General features: G+C 46.7%; 1 protein-coding gene and 1 long non-coding RNA gene across 6 annotated transcripts in view; one reads left to right on the top strand and one right to left on the bottom strand.

Annotated features, from left to right (window-relative positions):
- Nucleotides 1–27379, top strand: part of LOC144805406 (uncharacterized) — a 75771-nt gene that overhangs the window by 12612 nt on the left and 35780 nt on the right. For 4 of the 5 annotated variants that reach the window (XM_078671970.1, XM_078671968.1, XM_078671967.1 and 1 more), the window contains exons 3-5: nt 996–1091; nt 6195–6311; nt 8835–8942. In XM_078671970.1, coding sequence (XP_078528096.1) covers nt 6197–6311; nt 8835–8942 — 223 coding nt within the window. In that variant the 5' untranslated portion in view covers nt 996–1091; nt 6195–6196. The remainder of the gene's footprint in view (nt 1–995; nt 1092–6194; nt 6312–8834; nt 8943–27379) is intronic. The other variant, XM_078671971.1, reaches the window with a different exon arrangement.
- LOC144805407 (uncharacterized) overlaps nt 4556–27379 on the bottom strand; it is a 288842-nt gene continuing 266018 nt past the window's right edge. The window contains exon 5 of the long non-coding RNA XR_013605509.1: nt 4556–5075. This is a non-coding gene — a long non-coding RNA (uncharacterized LOC144805407). The remainder of the gene's footprint in view (nt 5076–27379) is intronic.

Below are 27379 nucleotides of genomic sequence, written 5' to 3'. Positions count from 1 at the left end.
GGAATATTCACCATTCTCCTTATGTATATGGGGAATATTCACCATTCTCCTTATGTATATGGGGAATATTCACCATTCTCCTTATGTACATGGGGAATATCCACCATTCTCCTTATGTATATGGGGAATATTCACCATTCTCCTTATGTATATGGGGAATATTCACCATTCTCCTTATGTATATGGGGAATTAGCTGTCCAGCGGGTTTTCACAACGGATGTATGATGGTACAACGCATGCTTTTACCACGCATGCTGTTACAACGCAGTTTTTACTACGCAAACCTTTACAACGCATAGCGCTTTGGGGTGCTGGATAGCGAATAGTTTAATTTAGTATTCCAACTCCAGTCTCCGTGGACACTAGGGAAGGTGTTGGATAGTAAATTAAATCTATTCCCTATCCTAGAGCGCCCCCCAGCGCAATGCGTTGTAATGGTTTTCGTTGTAAAACCTGCGTTGTAAAAGCACTGCGTTGTAAAAGTTTCGTTGTAAAGGATGTTTCCCTTTCACAACCACTCATAATCTCATTTTGACTGGTAACTCCTTTTACTATTCGACCTAGGATTTCCTAAGCCATCGATAATGAGGCTCCTAACATATGTACATTATATCCTTATCGTCTTCTTTAGTCATTTGTGCATGTCCTTTAGCAGTAAAGATATATTTGTTATTTTGCTGTGGAGTGTACCCTGCATGCTACACTCGCAGTGATTCTTGTCGGTGGATGATACTCTGGGCACTTACGGATGGATCTTAAGGAAGCAGGTTTTTGAGATCGCGCCACATACTGGGTCCAGGTGGATTCTGATTCCTCACAATTCTTACAGGCCGGGCACAGGGGAAAAAACGTGTACACTGGAATGTCACAATTTTGGTTTAGAATCCAGGTCTCTGGGTTTGGCACTTTAACTCTTAGCTCCATGTTCAAACATTTGTTCTTTTTATCATCACACAAGGATCTGTTCAGCCCCTGCTTGTCTTCCAAATTTCAGCTCCTGTGATTGTGCCAGTGAAGGAAGAAGAAAAGGAAGCGGTGCGCCTCTTGAATGATAAGGGTTCAAGGAGTAGAAACAGCAGTAACCAAGCAAGTAAGTGACAATTTACACATATGTTATCATCAACCTAATGATAAGGCATAGAGAATTCTCCCCACACATACATGTGCTTGAACACACAGAGACATGCATGCACATGAACATATCTGCACATCAAAAGACATTCTCTTCATGATGCACATACAGAGGAGGAGGGACGGGTCAAACATTTTGGAAACATCTTTTTAAATGTGAATGAGTCTAAGACTGAGAATTTTAATATGCAGTAGACAAATAACTTGTTGTTAAAGTTGGTGTTGGGAAGTAGTGCAAGCCTTGGATCAGACATGTCTGTTGAAGGCCCCGGACCGAATATGCCTCATTATCCCTCAGTCTTTTTCCCCGCAAGGAATTATAACGCGGTCGTTACAACGACCGCGTTGTAATTCCGCATACCATTACCCCGCAAGTCGTAACAACGACTTGCGGAGGGGGGGTGGGGCGCTGGATGTTGGGATAGTCAAATTTACTATTCCAACCCTAGTCTTTACGGACACTAGGGAAGGTGTTTGATTTTAAATCCAACACCTTTCCCCCCCCCCGCAAGTCGTTGTTCCGACTTGCGAAGTAATGGTATGCGGAATTATAACATTGTAACTACCGCGTTATAATTCCCTGTGGGGAAAAAGTTTCGTGGTAAACGTTGTTTACCCCTTGGACCTTATGGGATCCCAACGGATATCTTCCTTGAGACTTAAGATGTGTGGGACCAATACTGTATTCAATGTGGTAGCTAAATTAGGACTGCTTAGATCGTGGAAACACTATCATTGTCGCGATATACAAAAAGGGTGATAGATCGGGCGCAAAAAATTATAGGCCTATGTCCCTAATTGATGGTGCAGCAAAACTGATGGTTAGAGTATTGCTAAATAGGTTAGAGGAATGGCCAAGAGGGAAAAAGGTCCTTTCGGAGGCCTAGTACAGCTTTAGAAAGGGCAAAAGAACAATTGATCAGTGTTTAAACCTCTCCATGATAATCTCTAAATATACGATTGCAAAAAAAGGGTCCGCTCTGCATGGCCTTCATGGACTTCTCCGCTGAGTTTTGACTTTGTGGTTCCCAGCAAACTATGAGCGATCATGGAGAGCATGGGAGTTGATCCTGCCATTATTACCCTCTTAAGTCAGCTAAATCTTGGTGCAAATGTGTGTGTCCGTTATGGCAGAGAAGGGGAGTGCACAAAACCCTTAATGTTAAAAGAGGTGTGAGGCAGGGGTGCGTCCTTGCTCCCTTTTTGCTCTCTCTATACTAATAAGTTGGACGGGTTACTGGGAGAAAGGGTCCGGACGCCCTATGGGTCGAGACATCCCCTCTCCCGATGCGCCTCTATGCAGCTGATGCAGTGCTTCTGGCCAGAACGCCTTGGCACTGCAGAAGCTCATAGAGGAGTATACCAGATTTATGGCCACCGAGGATCAGCGCGTATACAAATACAAATCTTATGTGATCACTGCAGGCAGTACATCAGAATGAGCCTTAATATTTTATATAGATGTAAATGTAAATCCAGTATTTGTAAAGCGCACAGCTACCCGTAGGCATCCCGGCGCTGGGGGCCGTCAGGAAGATTAAGCAAGCTATTGCCCAGAGTCACATGGTGCTGGGCAGACCCCTGCCGCCGGTGATCGAACCGTGAAACCCAGCATCTGGCGTCAGTCGCCCTGGCCGCTGCGCCACACCTCTTCCCTAGGAAGGTGGAAGTGGTAGACACATGCTCGTATTTGAGGTCCTCTGCGATAAGAAATCGTCATGGGAAAATATGGTTTCATACATAGTGGCCCTTCTGGAGAATAGTATTGCAGCCATTTGTAAATTTTCAAACAAACTGGGTGCTAAAGCAATTCCTGAGATCCTGAATATCTGCTTGGCCAAAGAAAAAGCTATCGCTACCTATTGGACATTGGTCTGAGGTATGATGGATGTAGAACCACTGCAGCAGGTATATCTAACAAATACCATATTTCATTTCATGCATTCTGTAAAAGATTGTTACCACTTCCTCGCACCTGCACTAGGGAGAGGGGTTGGCCTAACGGCTAAGGCGCTCGACCTCGGACCTGGGTATCTGGGTTCGAGTCTCGGTAACGACGCCAAAAACCTCCTGTGATTCTGGGCAAATCACTTAATCTCCCCGTGCCTAAAATGAAAGTGTGTCCTCATGTAACGTAACTGGTGCTATGTAAAGCGCTCTGATACCTGATTCGGTTCGGGTCTAGTTCGCGCTATATAAAACTCTGCAAAAAAAAAAAAAAAATTACATATCTCATTCTGAACTAGGTCTATTGTACCTCAAGGATCACATTCAACTGGCCCCATTAATATTATGGCTCTCGGTATGGAAAAGAGAGCTTTCCTTAGTATCAAGGGGTGCTTAGATATTGTTTAACAATGGACTATGCCCATAAGATACCATGGGTGAGCTATGTGGAAAACTCCTTTTCAGCATTAGGTCTCCAAAGATTGTTTGACTCCACGTCGTTGTGTGCTCTCTTTTTGAAGGGCAACTTAAAAAAGATTTTTCTAAAAAAAGCTGCAGAGGATAGACGGGAGAAAAATAAAGATTAAAGTATGGTAGCTATGTACCACTCACTACCCTCCACGAATATGGGAACCCAGGCTTATTTGATTTTTGCACAGAATTCCCTTCATAGATATATATATTGACAAGATTTTGCTTAAATTACATTCCACTTATGTTTGGCTTTTCGTCAAATATATATTTCATGAAGGAGTTACCCGCTTGCCAATGTGACGGGAAGGTGGCACAAACCAACTCACATCTTTTATTTTTTTGCTCCTTGTGTGGCCCACAAAGATATTACTTTTTTGTGCCTCTTTTACAGAAGTGTAATTTTAGGCTTTTATTATAAAACTAGAAGATCCATATGTATGTTACACACATGCATCTTTTTTGTGGGCGGTATTGAGACGTAGACCCTTGTCTCAAGATATGCGAGGCCAGGCACTAAGATGAAGAAATGAGAAGGTTTTGTAGTGTAATGATCAGAGATGTATGGGGGGGTGATAGGGGTATATAGCCACCTTTGTATAATCATGTTAGCATCTATGTGATTTGATAAATATGATGTTATTTGACTAATGAAATCTTTAATTGTTTTAAAGATAATATTTCATGATTTTATTGTAATTTATTTGTCTGATATTCTGCGTTGTATGAAATGTATGCATGGAAATTAATGCAAAATAAAGGATTGATTGACATTCTCTTCACTTGGGCTCAGAGCAGTAATATGGGAGATGTGATTGGGACTCTGTCCTTCCTCTTCACCCACTTGCGATCTTGTATTTATAGGTGTTTCTAAACCAAAACCATTAGCAAGTCATTGGGTGTCACTAGGCTATGACAGGAAACCATCAGTTTTTATAATGTTTATTGAAATTTTAATCTTGACATATCATGTATAGATACAATGAAGTTTGCACTGACTCTGAACATTGTAATGCATTTTTATCATATGAATTACTTATGAATATTTGAAAGAAATTAAAACCAATTTTATTGGAGAAAGCAGTTGTCGAATGTTGTTGTAGATAATTCTATCTACATGTGTACTTGCTAGTTACGTTTGTGCATGCCTGGGAATTTTTGTTTACATATATTCTCTACCCTGACCCAGGATTGCTATTCGCACCAGGGGGCTCCTGTTACTTTACATAGTGTCACTAGGCTTGGCCCATATACATTCCTATACATACATTCATGGAGTTTGAAGAAACATTAGGGGCACGTGAGCACATAAAACCCTCTGAAGTGTGAGGTTCTTGTGACACTGCCAGATGCCATCATGACTGTTCCTTCGTTCGATTAGGCTATCGCGAGTAGCACCCTGCCTTGGCATGAGGGTCCCAGGCAGAAATTAAGAGGCCGGAAAAGACGTCCATGGCTGGGCCGGGCTGGGATTCCAGTGTTGAGGGTTGACTGCGTAAAGATTTCAGTGAGCAGTGGCAGTGCTCTACATGAGAAAACACAGCAGGTTTAAAATATATTTTATGATTGGGAAACAACCTTTACAATGCGACTTTTACAACGCACTACCATTACAACAAAACTTTTACAATGCAAGATCCATTACAACGCATGTCATTACAATGCAGTCATTACAACGCATACCATTACAACGCATACCATCACAACGCATGTCATTACAACACAGTTATTACAACGCATACCATCACAACGCATAGTACCCTTACACTATCCAACACTGACCCTACTGTTGCACCCCCTGCAGTTAGAATAGTAATTTTTACCCCTACACTATCCAACACTTACCCTACTGTTGCACCCCCTGGAGTTAGAATAGTAATTTTTACCCCTACACTATCCAACACTTACCCTACTGTTGCACCCCCTGGAGTTAGAATAGTAATTTTTACCCCTATACTATCCAATACTTACCATACATGCAATGTAATGGTATGCGTTGTAATGGTATGCGTTGTAAAGGTAGTATGCGTTGTAATGGAATGCATTGTAATGGTAGTTTTAGGAAATTCGCTGTAATGGCATGCGTTGTAATGGAATGCGTTGTAAAGGAAGTTGCGTTGTAAAACATGCGTTGTAAAGGCATGCGTTGTAAAAGTATGCGTTGTAACGTCATACATCCTTTATGATTATACACTGTTCATTAAACAAGAAAGGGAAATGGGTAAGTTTCATTGGAGCACTGGAAAGGTTGTTTGACAGAAGAACATGCTTGGCACCTTTGGGCAGCCTACAAGGAAATGTCCATATTCTGCAAACCTGCACACAGTGTCCAAAATGGTCCTATGAGCGGTCACATGCGAGTGGGTATGGTATGGATTTCATTTGCGGGTACAGCTGAATATCATCGGTGTACGGTGGAAATCGGATCCCAGGTGTGTAACTGTTCACCTTAAAGGCTCATCGTAAGAGTTGACCAGCAGTGGGTTGGGATTGAGCCTTGTGTAACTCTGAAGGGTGAAAGTTTAATATTAGAGTCTACGGTTTTCATGTTTCGCCCTCTTGCTTTCTTGAACAATTTGTAATGCAGCCTTTTGATGCTCTCATGTGGTTTTATTTCTTCTAAGGCTTGTCTTATTTTTTATAGTAATGGGGGACACAACACCTGCTGTTTCATCAAACATCAAGGAGGAGGCCGAGGACTGCCCCATCAACCACGATGATGAGGACTCTGAGACCAAGAGAGGCCTCAATAATATTACAGGTGAGAAAACAAGGTCCACTTGAAAAAGACGTACAAGCATCCTCCCTTAATCCCAACGCTAACGGAGAGTCCCTTTACTATCTGACAGATGTTGACAAAGACATATGACGCCTGATCATTTTCTTATTTCCAGACATAGACTTCAGCATTATACTGCCCCCTCCCCATGTTTATTCTCCCCAGCACACAGTGAGGGTCTCCAAAAAGACCCTGCCCCTCCTCCTTCCTGGTAATGTTCTTATGAGGCCCTTTGAGTGCACTGCTGAGTAATTGTCTTGTAAGCCTCCTTTTACGTGCACAGATTTAATAATATATATTTCTTACAGTAATGGCTGACATCAACGGGCAGATGTACAGTTGTTTTTTGCGGTTGCAAATGGTAATTCGGCTCGTTTGCGACTGCAAAATTGGTCTGCCCCATGCACAAACCATATTTTGCGACTCGCTAACCCATTAGCGACTCACAAATTATGGGTTGCGACTCGGTGTTAGGAAGGGGCAGGCCAAGGGCGCTCCTTCTTAATAGCGAGTATAACACCAATGTATGATTGTTCTGCGATTGCATTTGCGGTCGCAATAAATCGCAGTTTACCACCTACGTCAAGTAGGTGGTAAACCACTCGCAAACAGGAAAGGGTCCCCAATCAATCAATCAATCAGAGTACTTGTAAAGCTCGCTACTTACCCGTGAGGGTCTCAAGGCGCTGAGGGGAGGGGGGTGCCGCTACTGCTCGAAGAGCCAGGTCTTGAGGAGTCTTCTGAAGGCGAGTAGGTCTTGGGTCTACCGTAGGTTGGTAGGGAGGGTGTTCCAGGTCTTGGCGGCGAGGTAGGAGCAGGATCTGCCACTGGAGGTTGTTCGTTGGATGCGGGGGACAGTGGCGAGGGTGAGGCTGGTGGAGTGGAGCTGGCGCGTGGAGGTGTAGAAGCTGAATCTGCTGTTCAGGTAGGCTGGTCCGACGTTGTGGAGTGCTTTGTGTGCGTGGGTGAGGAGCTTGAAGGTGATCCTCTTGTCGACGGGGAGCCAGTGTAGGTCTCTCAGGTGAGGGGTAATATGGCTGCGGCAGGGGACGCTGATGATCAATCGGGCGGAGGCGTTTTGGATGTGTTGTAGTCGTCATAGGTGTTTGGCTGGGATTCCTGCATAGAGTGCGTTGCCGTAGTCCAGTCTGTTGCTGACGAGGGCCTGTGTCACCGCTCTTCTTGTTTCGGTCGGGATCCACTTGTAGATCCTGCGGAGAGTGCGGAGGGTGTTGTAGCAGGAGGAGACGGCGTTGACCTGCTTAGACATGGAGAGGGAAGAGTCGAGGATGAATCCTAGGTTGCGTGCATGGTCGGTGGGTGTTGGTGCTGTGCCCAGCGTGGTCGGGTACCAGGAGTCATCCCAGGCTGAGGGGGTGGGTCTGAGGATGAAGACCTCCGCCTTGTCCGAGTTCAGTTTCAGACGGCTGCTCCTCATCCAGTCGGCGACGGACTTCATTCCCTCGTGGAGGTTTGTTTTGGCGGTGTGTGGGTCCTTGGTGAGGGAGAGGATGAGCTGGGTGTCGTTGGCGTAGGAGATGATATTCAGGTCGTGCTGACGGGCCACTTGTACGAGGGGGGCCATGTAGACGTTAAACAGCGTCGGGCTGAGGGATGAGCCCTGGGGAACGCCGTAGAAGATGTCGGTGGCTTCGGATCGGAAGGGTGGGAGGTGGACGCTCTGGGTTCTGCCGGCGAGGAAGGATGTGGTCCAGTCAAGGGCTTTCTCTTGGATTCCGGCTTCTTGGAGGCGTGTCTTTAGAGTACGATGGCAGACCGTGTCGAAGGCGGCTGACAGGTCCAGGAGGATGAGGGCTGATGTTTCGCCGTTGTCTAGTTGACGCCTGATGTCGTCAGTGGCGGTCATGAGGGCTGTCTCGGTGCTGTGGTTGCGTCTGAATCCGGACTGGGACGAGTCCAACATGTTGTTGTCTTCGAGGTGGCGGGCCAATTGCATGTTGACGATTTTCTCGGTGACCTTCACCGGGAACGGGAGCAGGGAGATGGGCCGGAAGTTCTTGAGGTCCTTGGGGTCCGCCTTGGGCTTCTTGAGAAGGGCGTTGATTTCGGCGTGCTTCTAGCTTTCCAGGGACGTCGCTGTTTCGAAGGAGATGTTGATGACCTTCCGTAGTTGGGGTGCTATGGCTGCGTCAGCTTTGTTGAATACGTGGTGTGGGCACGGGTCTGACGGAGATCCTGAGTGGATCCCTAAGGGACCCCTTCCCCTTTGCGAATGGATACGAAAATATTTTTTTAAGAGCAAGGCAGTGGTCCACGGGACCACTGCCTGCCCTCAGAAAATTAAACTAAAAAGCTTAACTTTCCTTTTTTAAGTGCATCCTGTTTTCCTTTAAGGAAAACGTTTTCCTTTAAGGAAAACGGGCGGCATTTCAAAGGAAAAAAAATGCTTTATTGAAAAAGCTGCCACAGACATGAGAGCCTTTTGATGCTGTCATGTGGTTCTATTTCTTCTAAGTCTTGTCTTATTTTTCATTGTAATGGTAGACACAACACCTGCTGTTTCATCAAACATCAAGGAGGAGGCCGAGGACTGCCTCATTAAACACGATGATGAGGACTGTGAGACCAAGAGAAGCCTCAATATTATTCCAGGTGAGAAAACAAAGCCCACTTGAAAAAGACGTACAAGCATCCCCCCTTAATCCCAACGCTAACGGAGAGTCCACCCCTCTACTCCTTAGAATCTGAGAGCTGTTGAACGTTGTACATTCCCCTTGTCCGTTTACTATCTGGAAGATGTTGACAAAGACATATGACGCCTGATCATTTTCTTATTTCCAGACATAGACTTCAGCATTATACTGCCCCCTCCCCATGTTTATTCTCCCCAGCACACAGTGAGGGTCTCCAAAAAGACCCTGCCCCTCCTCCTTCCTGGTAATGTTCTTATGAGGCCCTTTGAGTGCACTGCTGAGTAATTGTCTTAGAGGCCTCCTTTTATGTGCACAGATTTAATAATATATATTTCTTACAGTAATGGCTGACATCAACAGGCAGATGTAAAATTGTTTTTTGCGGTCGCAAATGATAATTCGGCTCATTTGCGACTGCAAAATTGGTCTGCCCCATGCACAAACCATATTTTGCGACTCGCTACCCCATTAGCGACTCACAAAATATGGTTTGCAATTCGGTATTAGGAAGGGACATGCCAAGGGCGCTCCTTCTTAATAGCGAGTATAACACCAATGTATGATTGTTCTGCGATTGCATTTGCGGTCGCAAAAAAATCACAGTTTACCACTTACGTCAAGGTGGTGGTAAACCACTCGCAAATAGGAAGGGAGCAAAGAGAAAGGCAGTGGTCCCCCGGACCACTGCCTGCCCTTAAAAAATGAAACTGAAAAGTTTCATTTTTCTTTTTTAAATGCATCCCGTTTTCCTTAAAGGAGGGCGAGAGGGATGGGGAATGGGAAGGGACAGCAGAAATAAACAAAAGTCCTCAAGTGGATAATGTATCCAAGTCAGACGAGGACCCCGTATAAAGATTGAGTTGTTTAGAGAGTAAGGCCTCCAAGTCTGGGGAAATATAAGAGCTAAATCCAGGAACCTGGTAAAGCCTTACGATTCCGTGGTATGGGGTAAATGCCCAAGGTGCCCACCTCCCAGGTGGAAAGATTCTGGATGCCAGTGAGGTGTTGAGGACAACGGGCCACTTTGTCTGCAAGCTTGTGCAGTCCCACAAGATGTGTTTCACATACGCTGCTTGGGTTCTACACTTAGGGTACTAGTCGGAGGCACCAGGAAATATTTGTGCGATTTGTTTAGGGGAAAGATATGCGCGATGCAGGATGTAAAACTGGATACGTTATAGGCAGGCATTACGAGACACTCTCCTTGGGTTTGCCAGTGCTCTCTCCCATTCCGAAGTGATCTGCCAATCTCCTCCTCCCAAACCCCCCTCAGTGGCTGAAGTGAAATCTGCATGTGCGCAAGGATGGCCATAGTAATCCAGGTAATTAGCCTACAGCTCTTGCCCATAGTGGTGAGTGTTTGCAGGAGTTTATACTTGTTGGGTTTGAGCCCACGCTCCCCACATGTCCTCTGGCACCCCCCAAAAAGAAGAAAACTTGCCATCAGTAAAGACATATTGTTCCCAAAGAGCCTCGAATGGCATGAAAGTCTCCCATACAAGAGCTACCAGCTCCACCAAACTCCGGAGGCAGCCACCAACAAAGCAGCCACCTGGCATAGGAAACTCAAGCAATGGGATGGCCAGGGTATATGGTGAAACATGCTCAGTAAGGTAAAATTTGCATTAAAGTCATGTCAGGGCAACCCTCTGGAGAAGGGTCAAATCCAGAGGGGGCTCGCCGTTTTTCAAATCAGCTTCTCGTCAAGACTCACATTTATTGCAGTGCATACGGCCTAATGGATAATCTCCACTATGAAGTGCCAGTCTGACTTAGACTTGCACATCTATCTCCAACATTTTGGTTGAAAACACCGTCTGTATGAGTAATAACTCATCGTTTATCGGACATTCAATTTGATTTGCTTTCTTGCTTGGACTGTATTCTCAGCTCCATACAGATGCCAGCAATTGGCATACGTATTAGAAAGTGCTCCTTGACCTTGGTGCACAATTTGGATTGGCACAAATGCTTTACAACTTTGCTGCCCTGAAGAAGTCCAATGTTTAATGGACGAAACACGTTGGATGATGGTTTTATGATCGGAATACCACAAGTATTCCTCGGGAGAAGGGTCAAGTCCGGAGGGGGCTCGCATCCTGGTGTAGAGGTAATGAAGGAGGAGCACCCTCAGTGGAGAGGGGGCTGTCAGTCGTCCTGGTGTCGGCCAAGTAGTGGCTCGCCTGCCAGCAAGAAAGCCACTGTAACTGGGCTGTCAGGTAAGAGTGTTCAAAGTACAGCACACCGAGGCCGCCCCACTCATGTGGGAGCTGGAGTTTCGCAATGGCCACCCATCTGTGAGGTTGGTGCCACACAAACTCTCTCAGCAGGGAATGCAATTCCTTAAACAAGGAACAGGGAAGGAAGAGTGGGAGATTTACAAAGGAATGACCAAGACAGGGAAGGATGATCATATTTGAGTTCGCCACTCGGTCCGATACTAACAAGGGTAGCGACACCAATAAAGGGATGAACAAGTGAATTGAGGAAATAGCTTCCATCACGTTGCCCTCCAAAAGATCTGAGCTCCTAATCCCCAAGTACCAAACCATGACAGGCTCCCATCAGATTGGCCCCCCAGTCAAATCACTTGCCCTCGTTTCCATCCCCTACACCAGCTGCAACAAACAGGGCTTATCCCAACTGACCGATAGTCCTGAAACCTGGCCAAACTCCGCTAGCAACAAAACAACCACGGAGAGGTCTGAGTCCACCTCTCACAGATATAGCAGGACCTTATCTGCGTACAGGGAGGCTGCATGGGCTCCATTGTGCAGGGGAACGCCACAGTCCAGTCCCTCCACTCACGCCCGGGACGCCAAAAGCTCCATAGCTATGGCAAGAAGCATGGGCAAGCGAGGACAAACTTGCCTGGTGCCACGCCCACACAGAAGGACCCGATAGTGCACCCCCAAAGTGGGTCCTAGACGTAGGGAAGGTGTATAGGAGCCGGATAAGCCTGCTAATTTAAGGACCAAGATCTAATTTCCAAAGGACCACAAAGAGGTAATCTCAGTTGATGGAATCGAAAGACTTATATATGTCTAGTATTAGTGCCGCAGCTCTAGGCCATCGGCCCTGTACCTCCTCCACGAGCCTAAGCAGCCGGCAAAAAATGTACATCTGTTTTGTTCACTATGGATTAAAAGCGGCAGTACAGACTGGAACCTGTGTGCCAGCATCAAGCTTAAGATGTTTGTGGTCGACGTTCAGGATTGTGCTAGAGCAGTATGATGCTAGGTTTTAAGGGTCCTTGCCTGGTGTAAGCAACAAGGCTATGGAGGTGTCACGCATCGTAGCCAGAAGGGTCCAGGCAGCCGGCACTCCCTCAGGAGGCCATCCATCCCAGGGTACGGCTAGCGCCGGGATGGCTGCGCGTACCTTCTGAACCATAAGGCGGGCATTAAGGTCCGCTCATTCATTTAGGGCGGTTGTTCCCAAACTGTGCGCCGCGGCACCCCGGTGCGCCGTTAGGGGTCGCCTGGGGCGCCGCGGCACGATGTGGGGAAAAATTGCCTGCGCTGAGGAAGCTTCTAATTGTATTGTAATTGTGATAATGGGATCAATTTACAAGTGATGCATCCTTTGACACTCTGCCCCTACCTGTCAGCAGTCAGCTTGAAGGCAGCAAGACAGTGAAACTTATTTAAATAACACCCAGCTGCGGCGCAACACAGGGGGGAGTTTCAAACGGCACCGGTGTAATCTAAAATCATGGTTTGGCCCCGGAGCGCACGGCCGCCATACGTGCTTCCGATGTGCTTTCACGTATCTTCCACTTATGCACAGCAGATTGTCCAGCGTTACTGGCACCCGTGTTCTGCTGCGCAGCGCTTCTGAGGACCCTTCACATTTTACACAGGTTGTTTTCACACTGACTAAAAAACTCCTTGCTTACTGCAAAAAAGGAGGACATGACAAACTCGTGACTGGCCAAGCCCATGTAATTATGCTGTCCCTGCACTTTGTTCGTGTCCACGCCAGCAATTACGAGACAGAACTTAAAGTGGGCAAACTAGCTGCAGCGTTGGAAATAGGCTACATAGCAGCCTGGATTAGTTTCCAGGCCCCAGTCTGACCCTCAGCCAAGGTCAGGCACGAAGCATGTCATCATTATTAGTATAATAATATGCCAGGGATCAAGATGGCTGCATCATGGAAGGACATTAGCACTAATTTACAGGAAAAACGAATATATGTAGATTGTTGGCCTGGCTGTTGAAATGTGAGATAAGACATGCACCACTTATTTATCTGGAACTGGTACTTCCACTACTCTGAAGCTATTTCTTAAAGCTGAATTTGTATTTCACCTAGAGAAAATGCAGTGTTATGAAACTACTTGACGCGCTTACATTTTCTCCACTTTGTCCGATTCCAAAAAGTTCCCCTTGAACTTGAGATAATGATTTTGGAGCTTAGTCGGAGTGGTCTGGCGTGGTTATTTTTATTTTATTTTTGGGTTAATTACCCCTGCACAATTATCATTTTTACTGATTGTTGAGATACCTTCATCAGCTTCATCCCAATTAACCTCAGGGCGAAAACTGGAAGTATTCCCGATGTCTGGCTTGCATCCTACCACCGGTAAAAAAAAAAGTGACATGATGGGGAGCCACGGCCAACTGCCAATTAGGTCAAGGGAGCCACAGGTTGAATAAGTTTGGCAACCACTGATTTAAGGGTTGAAGGGTGGTGGCAGCACTCACAAGGGCCCGCTTGTGCATTTTGGGACAGACTGCGAGCTTGTGTGAGGTGCGGAGCTCTTCTGTTACCCGTTCTACCACTGGACCCTCTGCTGCCCTTTTTTAATTGATTTTACTATCGTTCTGCACTTTTAAAAACTTTTATATTTCTTGTACTCTTACTTGCCTGACTCATTCCGGGAATACATCGCGGGTGATTCAATACCCGCTACCGCTCCAGGGTGTGCCTCCCTGCCCCCGTCCACCGCGGCTGACATGCCGATTGTTGTGGAGGGCAGGCGCCATCTTGGGTGAGGTACCCGGATCCCGGTGGGGCCGCTCGCGGCGGTCTAGTTGGGGGTGGGGCTAAGCCATAAATTGCAATGGCCGGCCGGAGGGGCAGCGGATGCGCGCAGCGGGCGCGCCAAAGGTAAGCCCGTCTGCGCCCGTCTGCGGCCAGCTGGGGCTAGGGGCAGATAACTCTGCCAATTTTATTTCCTACCCAGCCTCAGAGTTGATACGTTTGCATGACCACTGGCCTCTTTGCCCACCATATTTCCCAGACTGGATTCACTGGGACTCCTATGCCCCCAGAAGGCTTTTCTGGAATTTGATTCCCCCTTGGCTATGACACCACCACTTTCCCTGCCAGCTCCTCGGACCGCTTCTCCTTCTCCTGCTAAAAGAGCTGTAAACTCCAACTTCACGGTGAGCTATTTGAACACCCGCTCGCTGGTGAAACATCAGCTGGAGATTTTTCAGCTCTTAGATGCGGAGAAGCCAGAAATACTGCTGGTCACCGAAACTTGGTTCAACGAGGAGTCATCTCCCGACATCCTCGCGGCAGTCCCACTAGGCTACTACATCCTTCAAGCCAATAGATCTTCAGGCAAGCCGGGCATTATCAAACATTCTATCAAATTTTCCTCGATAGATGTGGCCCCCATCCCCCTGGTTGACTGCCTCATTTTAAGACGGTGGCCCCTCTTATCTGCACCCTCGTATACCGGCCCCCCCAGTCTATGCCCAGTTTCCCCTCCCTGTTTGGTGACATGTTTTCCCAGCTGGTAATAAATAATTCGAAATTTCTGATTATAGGGGATTTTAATTACTGGCCTTCTGACGTCAGAGAGAGCGCTTGCTCATCTACCTTTACCGACCTGTTAGTAGGCATGAACTGCTCTCAACATATCCATTCAGCAACTCACGTCAAGGGCCATATCTTAGACCAGGTTTGGACTTCTAATCTGGATATCTCCACACCTCTCATTCTCCCTTGCCCCTGGTCTGACCATTTTATAATTTCATTTTCCTTTGCCATTACCTCTCACGCCAGTCGAACCCTCGAGGGAAACCTTTTAGCCAGGAACTGGAATAGGGCCGATCTTGGTGAATTTGTCACCCTACTCAGGGTTTCCCCCCCTTGTTGAGTGTGATTCTTTAGACGCCCAGGCCTTGGGCTTAAGGTGATGGCTCGAATCAGCAAGTGACACCATAGCTCCCCTTAAGCGCATCAAACTAAAGCGCCCCCATGACACGCAAAGATGGTTCTCAGAGGAACTCAAAACTATGAAACTTAAGCTTAGACAGGCCGAGCGCTGCTGGCGGCGAGGTTACGCCCCAGACAAGAAGCCTTGCGGCTCGGCTTAAAGAGTATAAGCAAGGTATTCTACAGGCAAAAATCTCATACTTTTCCCCAAAAATTGTAGACTCGGCGTCTAAAGCAAAAGACATCTTCTCTACTGTGGAAGAATTGTCGCACCCAGACAAGGTGACCATTAAACCCCTCCCCTCTCAGGCCCTCTGTGACTCCCTTAACTCCTTTTTTTGTTGACAAAATAGTAAAAATTAAAAATAGTATTGCTTGCCGTACTCCCTCTACATTACTTACTCTGTAACTTCCAACCCTCACTCAGTTAATCAAATACCCCCGATCTCTGAGGAGGAATTTTCGGCCCTGTTAAAAAAGGTGGCCTCTGGCTCCCCCACTGACTGCTGCCCTCCTCATGTCTTGCAAGAGGCCTTCACTGCTTGTCCTATGCGCCCTCTGACACTTCTTAATGACTCACTTAAAATGGGCTCGGTCCCCAGCTCCTTTAAGACCGCTGAAGTAGTGCCCATCCTAAAGAAACCCAACGCTGACCCGTCTCTTATGAGCAATTTCCGTCCCATTTCCCTGCTCCCCTACCTCAGTAAAGTACTGGAGGCCCATGTCACCAACTTTTTGAGCTCCTTCATCGAACGCACCCAATTTCTCGATCCTCAACAGGCTGGTTTTAGACCCGGCCATTCAACTGAATCGGTCATACTTTCAGTGATAGAGGAGCTGCGGAGGGGGGTGGACCTTAAGATCAGTCAGATCCTGGTGCTCCTGGATCTATCGGCTGCATTTGACATGGTCGATCATGACATCCTGGTCGGCCGTGTCAGTGATGCCGGCATCCAGGGGCTGGCCCTCGAGTGGGTTCGCTCTTTCCTAAGCGACCGTCATCAGGCAGTCCGTCTCTCCCACTTTTCTGCTGATAAAGTTAGGTTGACATGTGGCGTCCCTCAGGGCTCTTCCCTCTCTTCCCTCCTTTTTATTCTGTACCTTCCCCCCTTATTCGTTCCTTACGAGGCTGTAATGTCACTGCATTTAATTATGCAGATGATATCCAGCTGGTCTTTAACATTGACTCCTCGGCCCAATCTATCCACAATTTTCAATCTACCTTGTGCTTTATTAGCGACTGGATGGGGGGAAACCATTTGAAGCTCAACCTTGATCGGGGGTGTCTCCAACCCTTGGAGCTCCAACTTTTGGCCCCCATGTCTGGGCCTCCCCCCCCCGTCCTGTTGACTCTGCTAAAAGCCTTGGAGTCATCATTTGCAAAGACCTCTCGATGAAGCCCCATATTAATGCTGTGGTCTCGTCCAGTTTCTTCCATCTACGCAAGGTCCGGAAGATATCTCGCTTCCTGACTACGGAGGCCCTTACCTTGGCACTCCTGGCTCTCGTAATCTCCAAGATAGATTATGCTTTCAAGTTTATTTTTATTATGTTTTGGAACTCCAAAGAGGTCCACATAAAAAGATACACAATACAGAGTACTCGTTCAAATGCAAAAGACATTTACAAAATTTACCAAAATACAAGATAATCAGCACAACACAGTTAAAAGACCATCTAATAAATATCTAAATTACAAATTGCCGAACAACCATACCACCTAGCCATAAGATTATTTAAGGGCAGCAGATCCTGCCTCAGGAGAAGCCAAAACCGCCGTATGCCGTGGGATAAGTTCCAGGCGACATAGGGTTGCATATGTTTTAATACGCAAGTATCGGTAAGAGGAGTGACTCCCTTCTTTGCGAGAATGGACTCCCTGTCCAACCTAAAACTGAGATCCCATGAGGCCTGTTTCAAAAGTGTATTTAACTGGCCGGCAGACAGGGAAAAAAGCGCACTCTCCTCCAATTGTAGAAGGGCTACAGCCCTTCTAAAATTCTTTACAGTTAAGGAGTACTCCCTTAAGGAGCCCAGCAATTCATTCTTCATCAAGTGTCTCAAAGTCCCCACTTCCCCTCTAGCCAGACAGGCTACCCAGCGCACTAACCCTGCCAAGCCCTGCACCCAACTACTACGGATGCCGAATTCAAGTCTCAGGGCTGCCACTGTACAGGCGGTGTTAGTAGAGGCTAAAGACCGTAAGATTTTTCCTTCTGCAACGTTTAAAAAACCCCATTGCCCCAGATCGACTATTTCAATTCCGTACAAGAGGGATGACGGGATTTTCGCCCAAAAGACCTCTAGCAAGTAAGAGAAATGTCTTCTCCCAGTGGCAGAGTATAATGCACTCAAGCTTCTACCCTGAGACAGGGCCTTTCAGGGATTTTATTATCAATGTGGGCCTTGTCACTTAGGTTATCGGATATTATTTTCCCCAGGAAGACATAAGACTTTACCACCTCCAGCTTATGACCTCCTACTGACCAACCAAAGTTCTCATATTTTGATTTTTTCCTCCCTGAAATACAAATGATTCTACTTTTTTCTGCGTTTATCTTCAAATAGTGGGATTCTGCGAAATGGTGTAGAGCGTGCAGACGATTGTTTAACCCTTTGGGCGTTAAGTCCAATATAAGGATATCGTCCGCATATAGCAAACAGGAAATTGGAGTTCCCCCCAATACTGGGGCTATACCATCACAAGTAGATAAAGACATAGGGAGATCTGTAGTGTACAGGGAAAAAAGCAGAGGGGCCAAAAGACAGCCCTGCTTTAGTCCGTTAATGGAAGGAATGGCTTGAGACAACCCCCTTTCCCCGCCTTGAAGGACTTGGCACCATGTGTCTGAGTGGAGAGCCTGAACCAAATCTATTAGGAGAGGAGGCATGCCTAGGAGTGATAACTTTCTCCACAGCAAGGGCCGATCCACTTTGTCAAACGCTGTGGAGAAATCAATAAAAGCCACAAAGATTCTTCCCCCACGAACCCGTACATATTTATCAGAGATTACCTGAAGAGCGGAAAGGTTGTCCAGGGTGCCATGTTCCTTACGAAAGCCTGTCTGTTCTAAGGGTAATATGTGACACCTCTCAACCCAATCATTAATCAAGGATAAGAGACATTTTGAGAAGACTTTTCCAATTGCGTCGAGCAGGGCGATTTGGCGATAATTCTTGGGTACATTCCTATCGCCCTTCTTAAACAATGGCACCAATATGCTCCCTTTCCAAGACAAGGGGACAGTTTTACTCATGAAGCAGAACCTAAATATGGGAAAAAGAATTTTGCTCCAGGCGACTGAGTCCTGTTTCAAGACTGATACCGGGAGTTCATCAGGCCCCATTGCGCCAGAGGGGCGCAGTTCCTTTATAGCCAGTTCAATAGTTTTTTCAGAAGGGAAATCTATTGGAAAATTACTATCTGCACAGGATCCCCTATACTCGGCCACCGGCCCATTACTAGCATATAAGTTAGCGATGTAATTGACCCATACTTGTTCAGAAATGGGGATTGGACGGGGACTGACTCTTGTTCCACAGCCCTCCCCGATTAGAGACCAGAATAATCTTGCGTGACCGTTGACTACGGCCTCTCGCAAATTGATCCATAGAGAATCCTCTTTTTCTTTTTTTATTTTAATCTTGGCCCTCCGTCTCCTTCTTTTTAAGAGGATTATTTTGCGGTATCTTTCGGGGGATCTGTACAAATATTGTTCCCTCACCAGCTTATATATTTCCTTATTTAGGAGGATAACCGATCTGGGGAGTATGGTCTTCTTTGTGGTTTGATTGGATTTTCTTGCGGCTAAAGTAACCTCCTTCATAAAATCCTCAAAATGAATTAATTCGGCCCCCTGCCAGTTATGAAGATCTTTTACTGTTTTATCCAGGATGTGCTCCAGGCCCTTCATGGCTTTTGAGTTCCAAAAGCATCTTCCTGTTTTATTATTGAAATTGACCGAGTCACCATTAAGGGACCAAGGATCAGCATTGGGAGGGTATATAGAAAGGGTTATAGTGATCACCTTATGGTCACTGAATATAGTCTGAGAGACCGCCAGATCTCTCAGGAGGTAAAAGAAGCAATACTCAATGATTACATAATCCAAGATCGACTCACTTTGGAGTTATGTGTAAAGTTTGCCGGGATATCGGAAGGAAGCCTTCCATTTGCTATGATACCCTCTGTTTCGGACAGTTCTTCCAGGAGCAGTTTCCCTCTCTTATTTGTTCTAATTTTAACTGGAAATAGAGCTTGTGGAATCTGGAAGGATTCCTCTTTAAACTTGTTTCTAAATATGTCCAGGCTTGAGTTCGAAACTTTGCAGTTAAGATCTCCCAATAAAATTACATGGGGAGTAGGAACTGTATCCTTATTATGTTTAATAAAAACAAAGACTTGTTTTAGTACTGTATTAAAACAATCATCAGGGGGGATATAAGCATTTATTATTACCAGGGGGTTCTTCTTTGCCACATTGTCGAGACTAAACAGTGTCACTGCCTGGAAAAGGTTGCTAGGATCTAAGTGGTGGGAGTAATTCCACTTTATCCGATTAGAGAGAAGGCACGCAATCCCCCCCTTTGCGTGCCCTCTCTTAGAGGGGGAAGCCCCTCCTTCCAGGACAAAATAATCCCTCCCCACAATCATTTTGTCCACACACCACGTCTCTTGAATGCAGATCACACTAGCATTCAGAGAATAGAGATATTGCAACTTTTCGGGACTGTTAATAATTCCAGCAGCGTTCCATGAGAGAATTTTTAAGCTGCAGCTAAAGATGAGAAAATAGTTTAGGGTTGTCTGTTGATTTACTTGAAAGAGCACCAGGCAACCAATTCCATTGCTGACTATCCTCAGCTTTATTACTGTTTATGGGTAGAGAGGGAGGAGTTACATGTGTCACTAGCCGTTTAGTTTTGGATATGCAGATCTTTAAGTCCTCAAAAATAGTAGGAGGACCAGCTTGTCTCGAACCCAGAGACCTCCTTTCTGAGGAGCTGTCTCTACAGTTGGGGAAACGAGGCATTTCGTCAATCCCACGACTCTGAACGCTCTCAGCCTGCTTCAAAATAAGGTTCACAATAAGTTTGGAATAGAACTTTACCCTAATGCACGACCCAGCCTCAACTCTCAAAATTGAGACCAAATCGATGTCATTAGATTGGATTAACTTCAAACTCTCCATCTCTTTGAAGCATTTAAGAAGCAAGGTTCTATTCAGTATTAAGTCAGGGTCAAAGAGAGGGAGGAAGTCTAACGTGAGTGTGTCTATACTTTCCTCTAAGAAGTTTACCGGGGATTTTTTAGAGCATACTGCACCTTCTACCGTGGCATAAAAAGAGGGAGCCGTTGGATTGAGGGCCGATGCTACGCTGGGAGCAGGATTTATCATCTTCACTATCGGAAAGAGATTCGTAGACCTTCCCAAGCTAATATTAGGACTTCCTAAATTGGGATTCGTGCAACTGGAGATGATGTTATTGTGCTCTAAGGGGGGAGCTAGAACATCGTCTATTTGCGTATTTGAACCCTGCCTCAGATTTCCATTGTTGATTCCAGCAGAGACGGGCAGAGAATTATTTTCATCGCTCTTAATATGCGAGTCTTGAAAATCACCAAAAATTATTTGTCTCTGCCTCTTTTTTAGGTCTCGGCTAAAGACGCGCGGAAGCGCGTCTCCGCCGAGATCTTATGTCACCGAGCGTGCTTCCCAGGAGACAGCGCCGGCCGCGCGCTTCTCTCAAAAGGATCGGCGCAGGCCACGCGCGCGCGAACGCGCTCGCCGTGTCTGTCTCCTGGGAAGCGCATACATACACAGGCACACTTCCCCCTGCACGCATGCGCACACACAGGAGCGCACATACACGCACGCAGACATACAGAGACCCCTTCGCGCGCACAAACACACACACACACGCTCCCCCGCCACACACACGCTCGCACACACAAGCCCACCGCCCCCGTCCCACTTACCGCCAGTCCGGTGTTCTCCGCGGGCCTCCGCCCGAGGGAGAGCCCCGCGTCACTGTGAATCATGTCCGCCTTCCAGCGCGTGGAAGATCCGAGGCCGGCGGCCGGGGCCAATGGACTCCGAGAACGAGGCTGACGTCACAGCACCCCTCCCCTCCCCCTCCTCCGACGCCGCATCTGTACTACAAGGGGCGCGCAGCTGGTAAGTTTCGGTTTCGCTGCTTTCCTCCGCTGCTATAGATCTCTGGCTATCTCTCGCTGTTTTTCATCTAAACCACAAACGGGATCCGCTTTTTGCTGAGTTTATTTTCTGACCCAGTCTGACGCCTACCAGCGCTTGAATCATTTCAGCCTCCAAAGCTTTTTAAGCTTTTGTGTTTTGACGATGAGGTCGGGTACATCAAGGTTTCTCGGCACTATAGTAGAGATAGCGCATGCGCCCTGAAGTTATTTCACTTACCTCCATGCGTGGGGACGTCGGGCATTGAAAGCTGCGTGATCCTCCGAGCCCACGCCTCGGCGCTCTGGCGGTTCTCTTCTGGGTCCGGAGAGCCCCCGGCACGGAATGTCCGGCATAGCTCCAGCCTCCTCCCCCGACGCCCGACGGGCGGGTAGGTGGTGACAGTGAAGTAGTAGCCAAGAGGGTCGGCTGGAGGGGGGCGAAAGGCCCAGCTTCCCAGGCAGTCTGAGTGCAGTCTGAGTGCCTTAGCTCCTCGAGGACCCCTGGCGTGCCCTGAAGGCGCTGGACGTACAACGCACTGGTGGTCAGGGTGAGGGCGTACTCGACTGGGGGCCCCGGCACCGGCGTGAAACGACCACAAAGAAGGATCTCCGGGGAAGCCCCTGCGCTCCAAGGCTCCAGGTCCATAGCGCCGTGCTCATATGTAGCGCCCAAATGCTGGAGAGTATAGCGCCCAGAACACCTCTTAGAAGCTGGTGAGTATCGCTCCTATCAGACGGGTGCGAATGCCTAAAGAAGTTGTATTGTGTGGTTTCTAATGCTGAAGAGATTCATCGGAGGCTGGAGGCATACACCAGAAATATGGACAGGAAGGGGCTGTTGGGCAGAGTCCCTGGGGTTGAAAATCTTTTGGAGGTTGTGGTGATATAGCTCCTTGAAGCTGGAAGTGTGCAGATCGCCGATCGCGGATGTTCTGGGGATATGGCTCCCCCGCGCCCCAGAAGCCGGAGGGGACAGCACTAGAAACAGGAGGTCCCGGTGAGAGAGACTCAAGGACGGCGGCACCTGCTCCGGCCGGGAGCTGCGAGGCACTCGGCGGCACACGCACGGAGCAACAGTGGGGGTCCCTAGTAACTCCACGCCCCCTCTGCGAAGCCACGAGTCGCGGCTCCTGCCCGCCAGGGACACCGGGGGCCTTTACAGCACCAGCTGACCGTGGCATCTCTTTTGATTATTATCAGCATTATTTTATTACAGAGGGCGACCTTTGCCCCGGGTTACACTGCAATTCCCTGGGCGGCGCCGGAGGTCTGAGGCCGCGGCTGGCATGCTACCATATTGATATCATTATTTTCATATCACAGATGAGGTGTTTCAAGTCTGACCCGAGCAGCTCCCACGTCGAGTCATGATGTGCATTTATTTTTGCACGTTGTCTCTTTACCCTACTTTCTCATTACAGTGTGTAAAAGTAAGTATTTTTTGGTCCCTGTAATTTTGTTTTTCCGCTCTACAGGTCGGAACGTGTTCCAGAATGCACAAAAAAATCATATGCTTTTTAAAAAAAATAATATTTTATGCTTTTTTATATAGCGCGGACTTTACCCGAAGGTGTCAGAGCGCTTCACAATAGGAACAGTATTGATACACGAACAGAAAATTACTAGTGAGCAAATTACAAACGCAAACGTTAAGTTACATGAGGCAAAAGTGGCAATTGTGAGCAAACAAAATACAAGAGGTAGCAAACGTTACATTACAGGAGGTAAAAGTGATATGTGTGCAGGTTAAAAAAAGCGTACAAAGTACAAGTAGAGGTATAGCACTGCAATAAATGGCAGTACTATACCTACTATACATATAATAAATATGCTCTGCATGACAGGGTGAGCGCTTTACGCCCGCCTGCCCTGGGGCCATCCGCGGACCATGCTCCCCGAATGTTCTGCCAAGGCCTTGCGGCGCGAGGAGAGCCCCCTCCCCCAAAGGCCCCCAAACTCTCACCCCCAAAAACTGTGATTAGAAGGATCTGCCAGTCCCGGTCAGACATGTTTTGGAAAATGTAGCTGCCTTCAAGCGCTGTGGAAGAGCACGCCCCTGCTTCTGTGGAAGCACCTGCTCACACGAGAGTGACAGTTCACAAGAGCCAGTACTCGCTCCTTCTACGCTCTACTACAGTATGTCTTCCATAGCTCCTGATGTTTTGCATGCTCCTGTAGCCTTTACATTGCACCACGTACCCACGACCACTGAAGTTATGCAGCAAGGGATGCCCACATTATCTGGCAGGGTTGAACTAAATTACGCAGCGCCAAGAGGCCAATTATGTGGCATAATTAAGCACATGTTGTGATACTTTTAGTTTCTCGTGGTTAGACATGTTAACTTTCTGCACAAAGGGTTCACCCCTCTAGTGGCAGTTTAACAACAAATACAGTAACCAGCAACTGAAAGGTGGCCAGTCAACCCTTGAGAAGGCCTTTCACTTCGAGGCAAAACGTCTTTGGTAACTTTTGACCTGTTCAAGATAGAACACCTTTTTTGGGGTTAAAATCAGCAAATTATGCAACAGATAATAGGTTAGGTGTGAATGCGCTAAATCCATAATTAATTAAAAAAAACAGCAGTCACAGAATTGCATAATTCAGTGGCCTTGCTCATACTCCACCAAAGGGCACTGATGCGAATGGTAGAACAAGTGGCACACTACGTGGGGGGTTGCGTCATTGGGAGGGTGTTGAATTCGTTGTGGTCTTGTAAAGGAAATGTATTGGTATCCGATGCACTGCATAATTTCTTTAAAAAAGTGACGGTGGCCAACATTTACTCCACTGCGCACTTCTCCAACCGCCAGTTGCCTCTGTGAACACTGCACATAGCTGAATTGCATCAAACTAGTGATACCGAAGCAAAGATACACAAATTAGTACCGATTCTCATTTCCTCACATACGCCCACGTAATCTGTCGGCTCAGGTGCGCATCTGCAAGATTTTTCCCCTCATCCGCTGTGTTCCAGGCGACATAGGGTTGCATATGTTTTAATACGCAAGTATCAGTAAGAGGAGTGACTCCCTTCTTTGCGAGAATGGACTCCCTGTCCAACCTAAAACTGAGATCCCATGAGGCCTGTTTCAAAAGTGTATTTAACTGGCCGGCAGACAGGGAAAAAAGCGCACTCTCCTCCAATTGTAGAAGGGCTACAGCCCTTCTAAAATTCTTTACAGTTAAGGAGTACTCCCTTAAGGAGCCCAGCAATTCATTCTTCATCAAGTGTCTCAAAGTCCCCACTTCCCCTCTAGCCAGACAGGCTACCCAGCGCACTAACCCTGCCAAGCCCTGCACCCAACTACTACGGATGCCGAATTCAAGTCTCAGGGCTGCCACTGTACAGGCGGTGTTAGTAGAGGCTAAAGACCGTAAGATTTTTCCTTCTGCAACGTTTAAAAAACCCCATTGCCCCAGATCGACTATTTCAATTCCGTACAAGAGGGATGACGGGATTTTCGCCCAAAAGACCTCTAGCAAGTAAGAGAAATGTCTTCTCCCAGTGGCAGAGTATAATGCACTCAAGCTTCTACCCTGAGACAGGGCCTTTCAGGGATTTTATTATCAATGTGGGCCTTGTCACTTAGGTTATCGGATATTATTTTCCCCAGGAAGACATAAGACTTTACCACCTCCAGCTTATGACCTCCTACTGACCAACCAAAGTTCTCATATTTTGATTTTTTCCTCCCTGAAATACAAATGATTCTACTTTTTTCTGCGTTTATCTTCAAGTAGTGGGATTCTGCGAAATGGTGTAGAGCGTGCAGACGATTGTTTAACCCTTTGGGCGTTAAGTCCAATATAAGGATATCGTCCGCATATAGCAAACAGGAAATTGGAGTTCCCCCCAATACTGGGGCTATACCATCACAAGTAGATAAAGACATAGGGAGATCTGTAGTGTACAGGGAAAAAAGCAGAGGGGCCAAAAGACAGCCCTGCTTTAGTCCGTTAATGGAAGGAATGGCTTGAGACAACCCCCTTTCCCCGCCTTGAAGGACTTGGCACCATGTGTCTGAGTGGAGAGCCTGAACCAAATCTATTAGGAGAGGAGGCATGCCTAGGAGTGATAACTTTCTCCACAGCAAGGGCCGATCCACTTTGTCAAACGCTGTGGAGAAATCAATAAAAGCCACAAAGATTCTTCCCCCACGAACCCGTACATATTTATCAGAGATTACCTGAAGAGCGGAAAGGTTGTCCAGGGTGCCATGTTCCTTACGAAAGCCTGTCTGTTCTAAGGGTAATATGTGACACCTCTCAACCCAATCATTAATCAAGGATAAGAGACATTTTGAGAAGACTTTTCCAATTGCGTCGAGCAGGGCGATTTGGCGATAATTCTTGGGTACATTCCTATCGCCCTTCTTAAACAATGGCACCAATATGCTCCCTTTCCAAGACAAGGGGACAGTTTTACTCATGAAGCAGAACCTAAATATGGGAAAAAGAATTTTGCTCCAGGCGACTGAGTCCTGTTTCAAGACTGATACCGGGAGTTCATCAGGCCCCATTGCGCCAGAGGGGCGCAGTTCCTTTATAGCCAGTTCAATAGTTTTTTCAGAAGGGAAATCTATTGGAAAATTACTATCTGCACAGGATCCCCTATACTCGGCCACCGGCCCATTACTAGCATATAAGTTAGCGATGTAATTGACCCATACTTGTTCAGAAATGGGGATTGGACGGGGACTGACTCTTGTTCCACAGCCCTCCCCGATTAGAGACCAGAATAATCTTGCGTGACCGTTGACTACGGCCTCTCGCAAATTGATCCATAGAGAATCCTCTTTTTCTTTTTTTATTTTAATCTTGGCCCTCCGTCTCCTTCTTTTTAAGAGGATTATTTTGCGGTATCTTTCGGGGGATCTGTACAAATATTGTTCCCTCACCAGCTTATATATTTCCTTATTTAGGAGGATAACCGATCTGGGGAGTATGGTCTTCTTTGTGGTTTGATTGGATTTTCTTGCGGCTAAAGTAACCTCCTTCATAAAATCCTCAAAATGAATTAATTCGGCCCCCTGCCAGTTATGAAGATCTTTTACTGTTTTATCCAGGATGTGCTCCAGGCCCTTCATGGCTTTTGAGTTCCAAAAGCATCTTCCTGTTTTATTATTGAAATTGACCGAGTCACCATTAAGGGACCAAGGATCAGCATTGGGAGGGTATATAGAAAGGGTTATAGTGATCACCTTATGGTCACTGAATATAGCCTGAGAGACCGCCAGATCTCTCAGGAGGTAAAAGAAGCAATACTCAATGATTACATAATCCAAGATCGACTCACTTTGGAGTTATGTGTAAAGTTTGCCGGGATATCGGAAGGAAGCCTTCCATTTGCTATGATACCCTCTGTTTCGGACAGTTCTTCCAGGAGCAGTTTCCCTCTCTTATTTGTTCTAATTTTAACTGGAAATAGAGCTTGTGGAATCTGGAAGGATTCCTCTTTAAACTTGTTTCTAAATATGTCCAGGCTTGAGTTCGAAACTTTGCAGTTAAGATCTCCCAATAAAATTACATGGGGAGTAGGAACTGTATCCTTATTATGTTTAATAAAAACAAAGACTTGTTTTAGTACTGTATTAAAACAATCATCAGGGGGGATATAAGCATTTATTATTACCAGGGGGTTCTTCTTTGCCACATTGTCGAGACTAAACAGTGTCACTGCCTGGAAAAGGTTGCTAGGATCTAAGTGGTGGGAGTAATTCCACTTTATCCGATTAGAGAGAAGGCACGCAATCCCCCCCTTTGCGTGCCCTCTCTTAGAGGGGGAAGCCCCTCCTTCCAGGACAAAATAATCCCTCCCCACAATCATTTTGTCCACACACCACGTCTCTTGAATGCAGATCACACTAGCATTCAGAGAATAGAGATATTTCAACTTTTCGGGACTGTTAATAATTCCAGCAGCGTTCCATGAGAGAATTTTTAAGCTGCAGCTAAAGATGAGAAAATAGTTTAGGGTTGTCTGTTGATTTACTTGAAAGAGCACCAGGCAACCAATTCCA

This window comes from Lissotriton helveticus, assembly GCF_964261635.1.
Source record: "Lissotriton helveticus chromosome 1_1 unlocalized genomic scaffold, aLisHel1.1 SUPER_1_unloc_1, whole genome shotgun sequence".
Lineage (NCBI taxonomy): Eukaryota > Metazoa > Chordata > Amphibia > Caudata > Salamandridae > Lissotriton > Lissotriton helveticus.
Note: the sequence above shows the minus strand (reverse complement) of the source record. Positions and strands in the feature narration are given on the sequence as shown.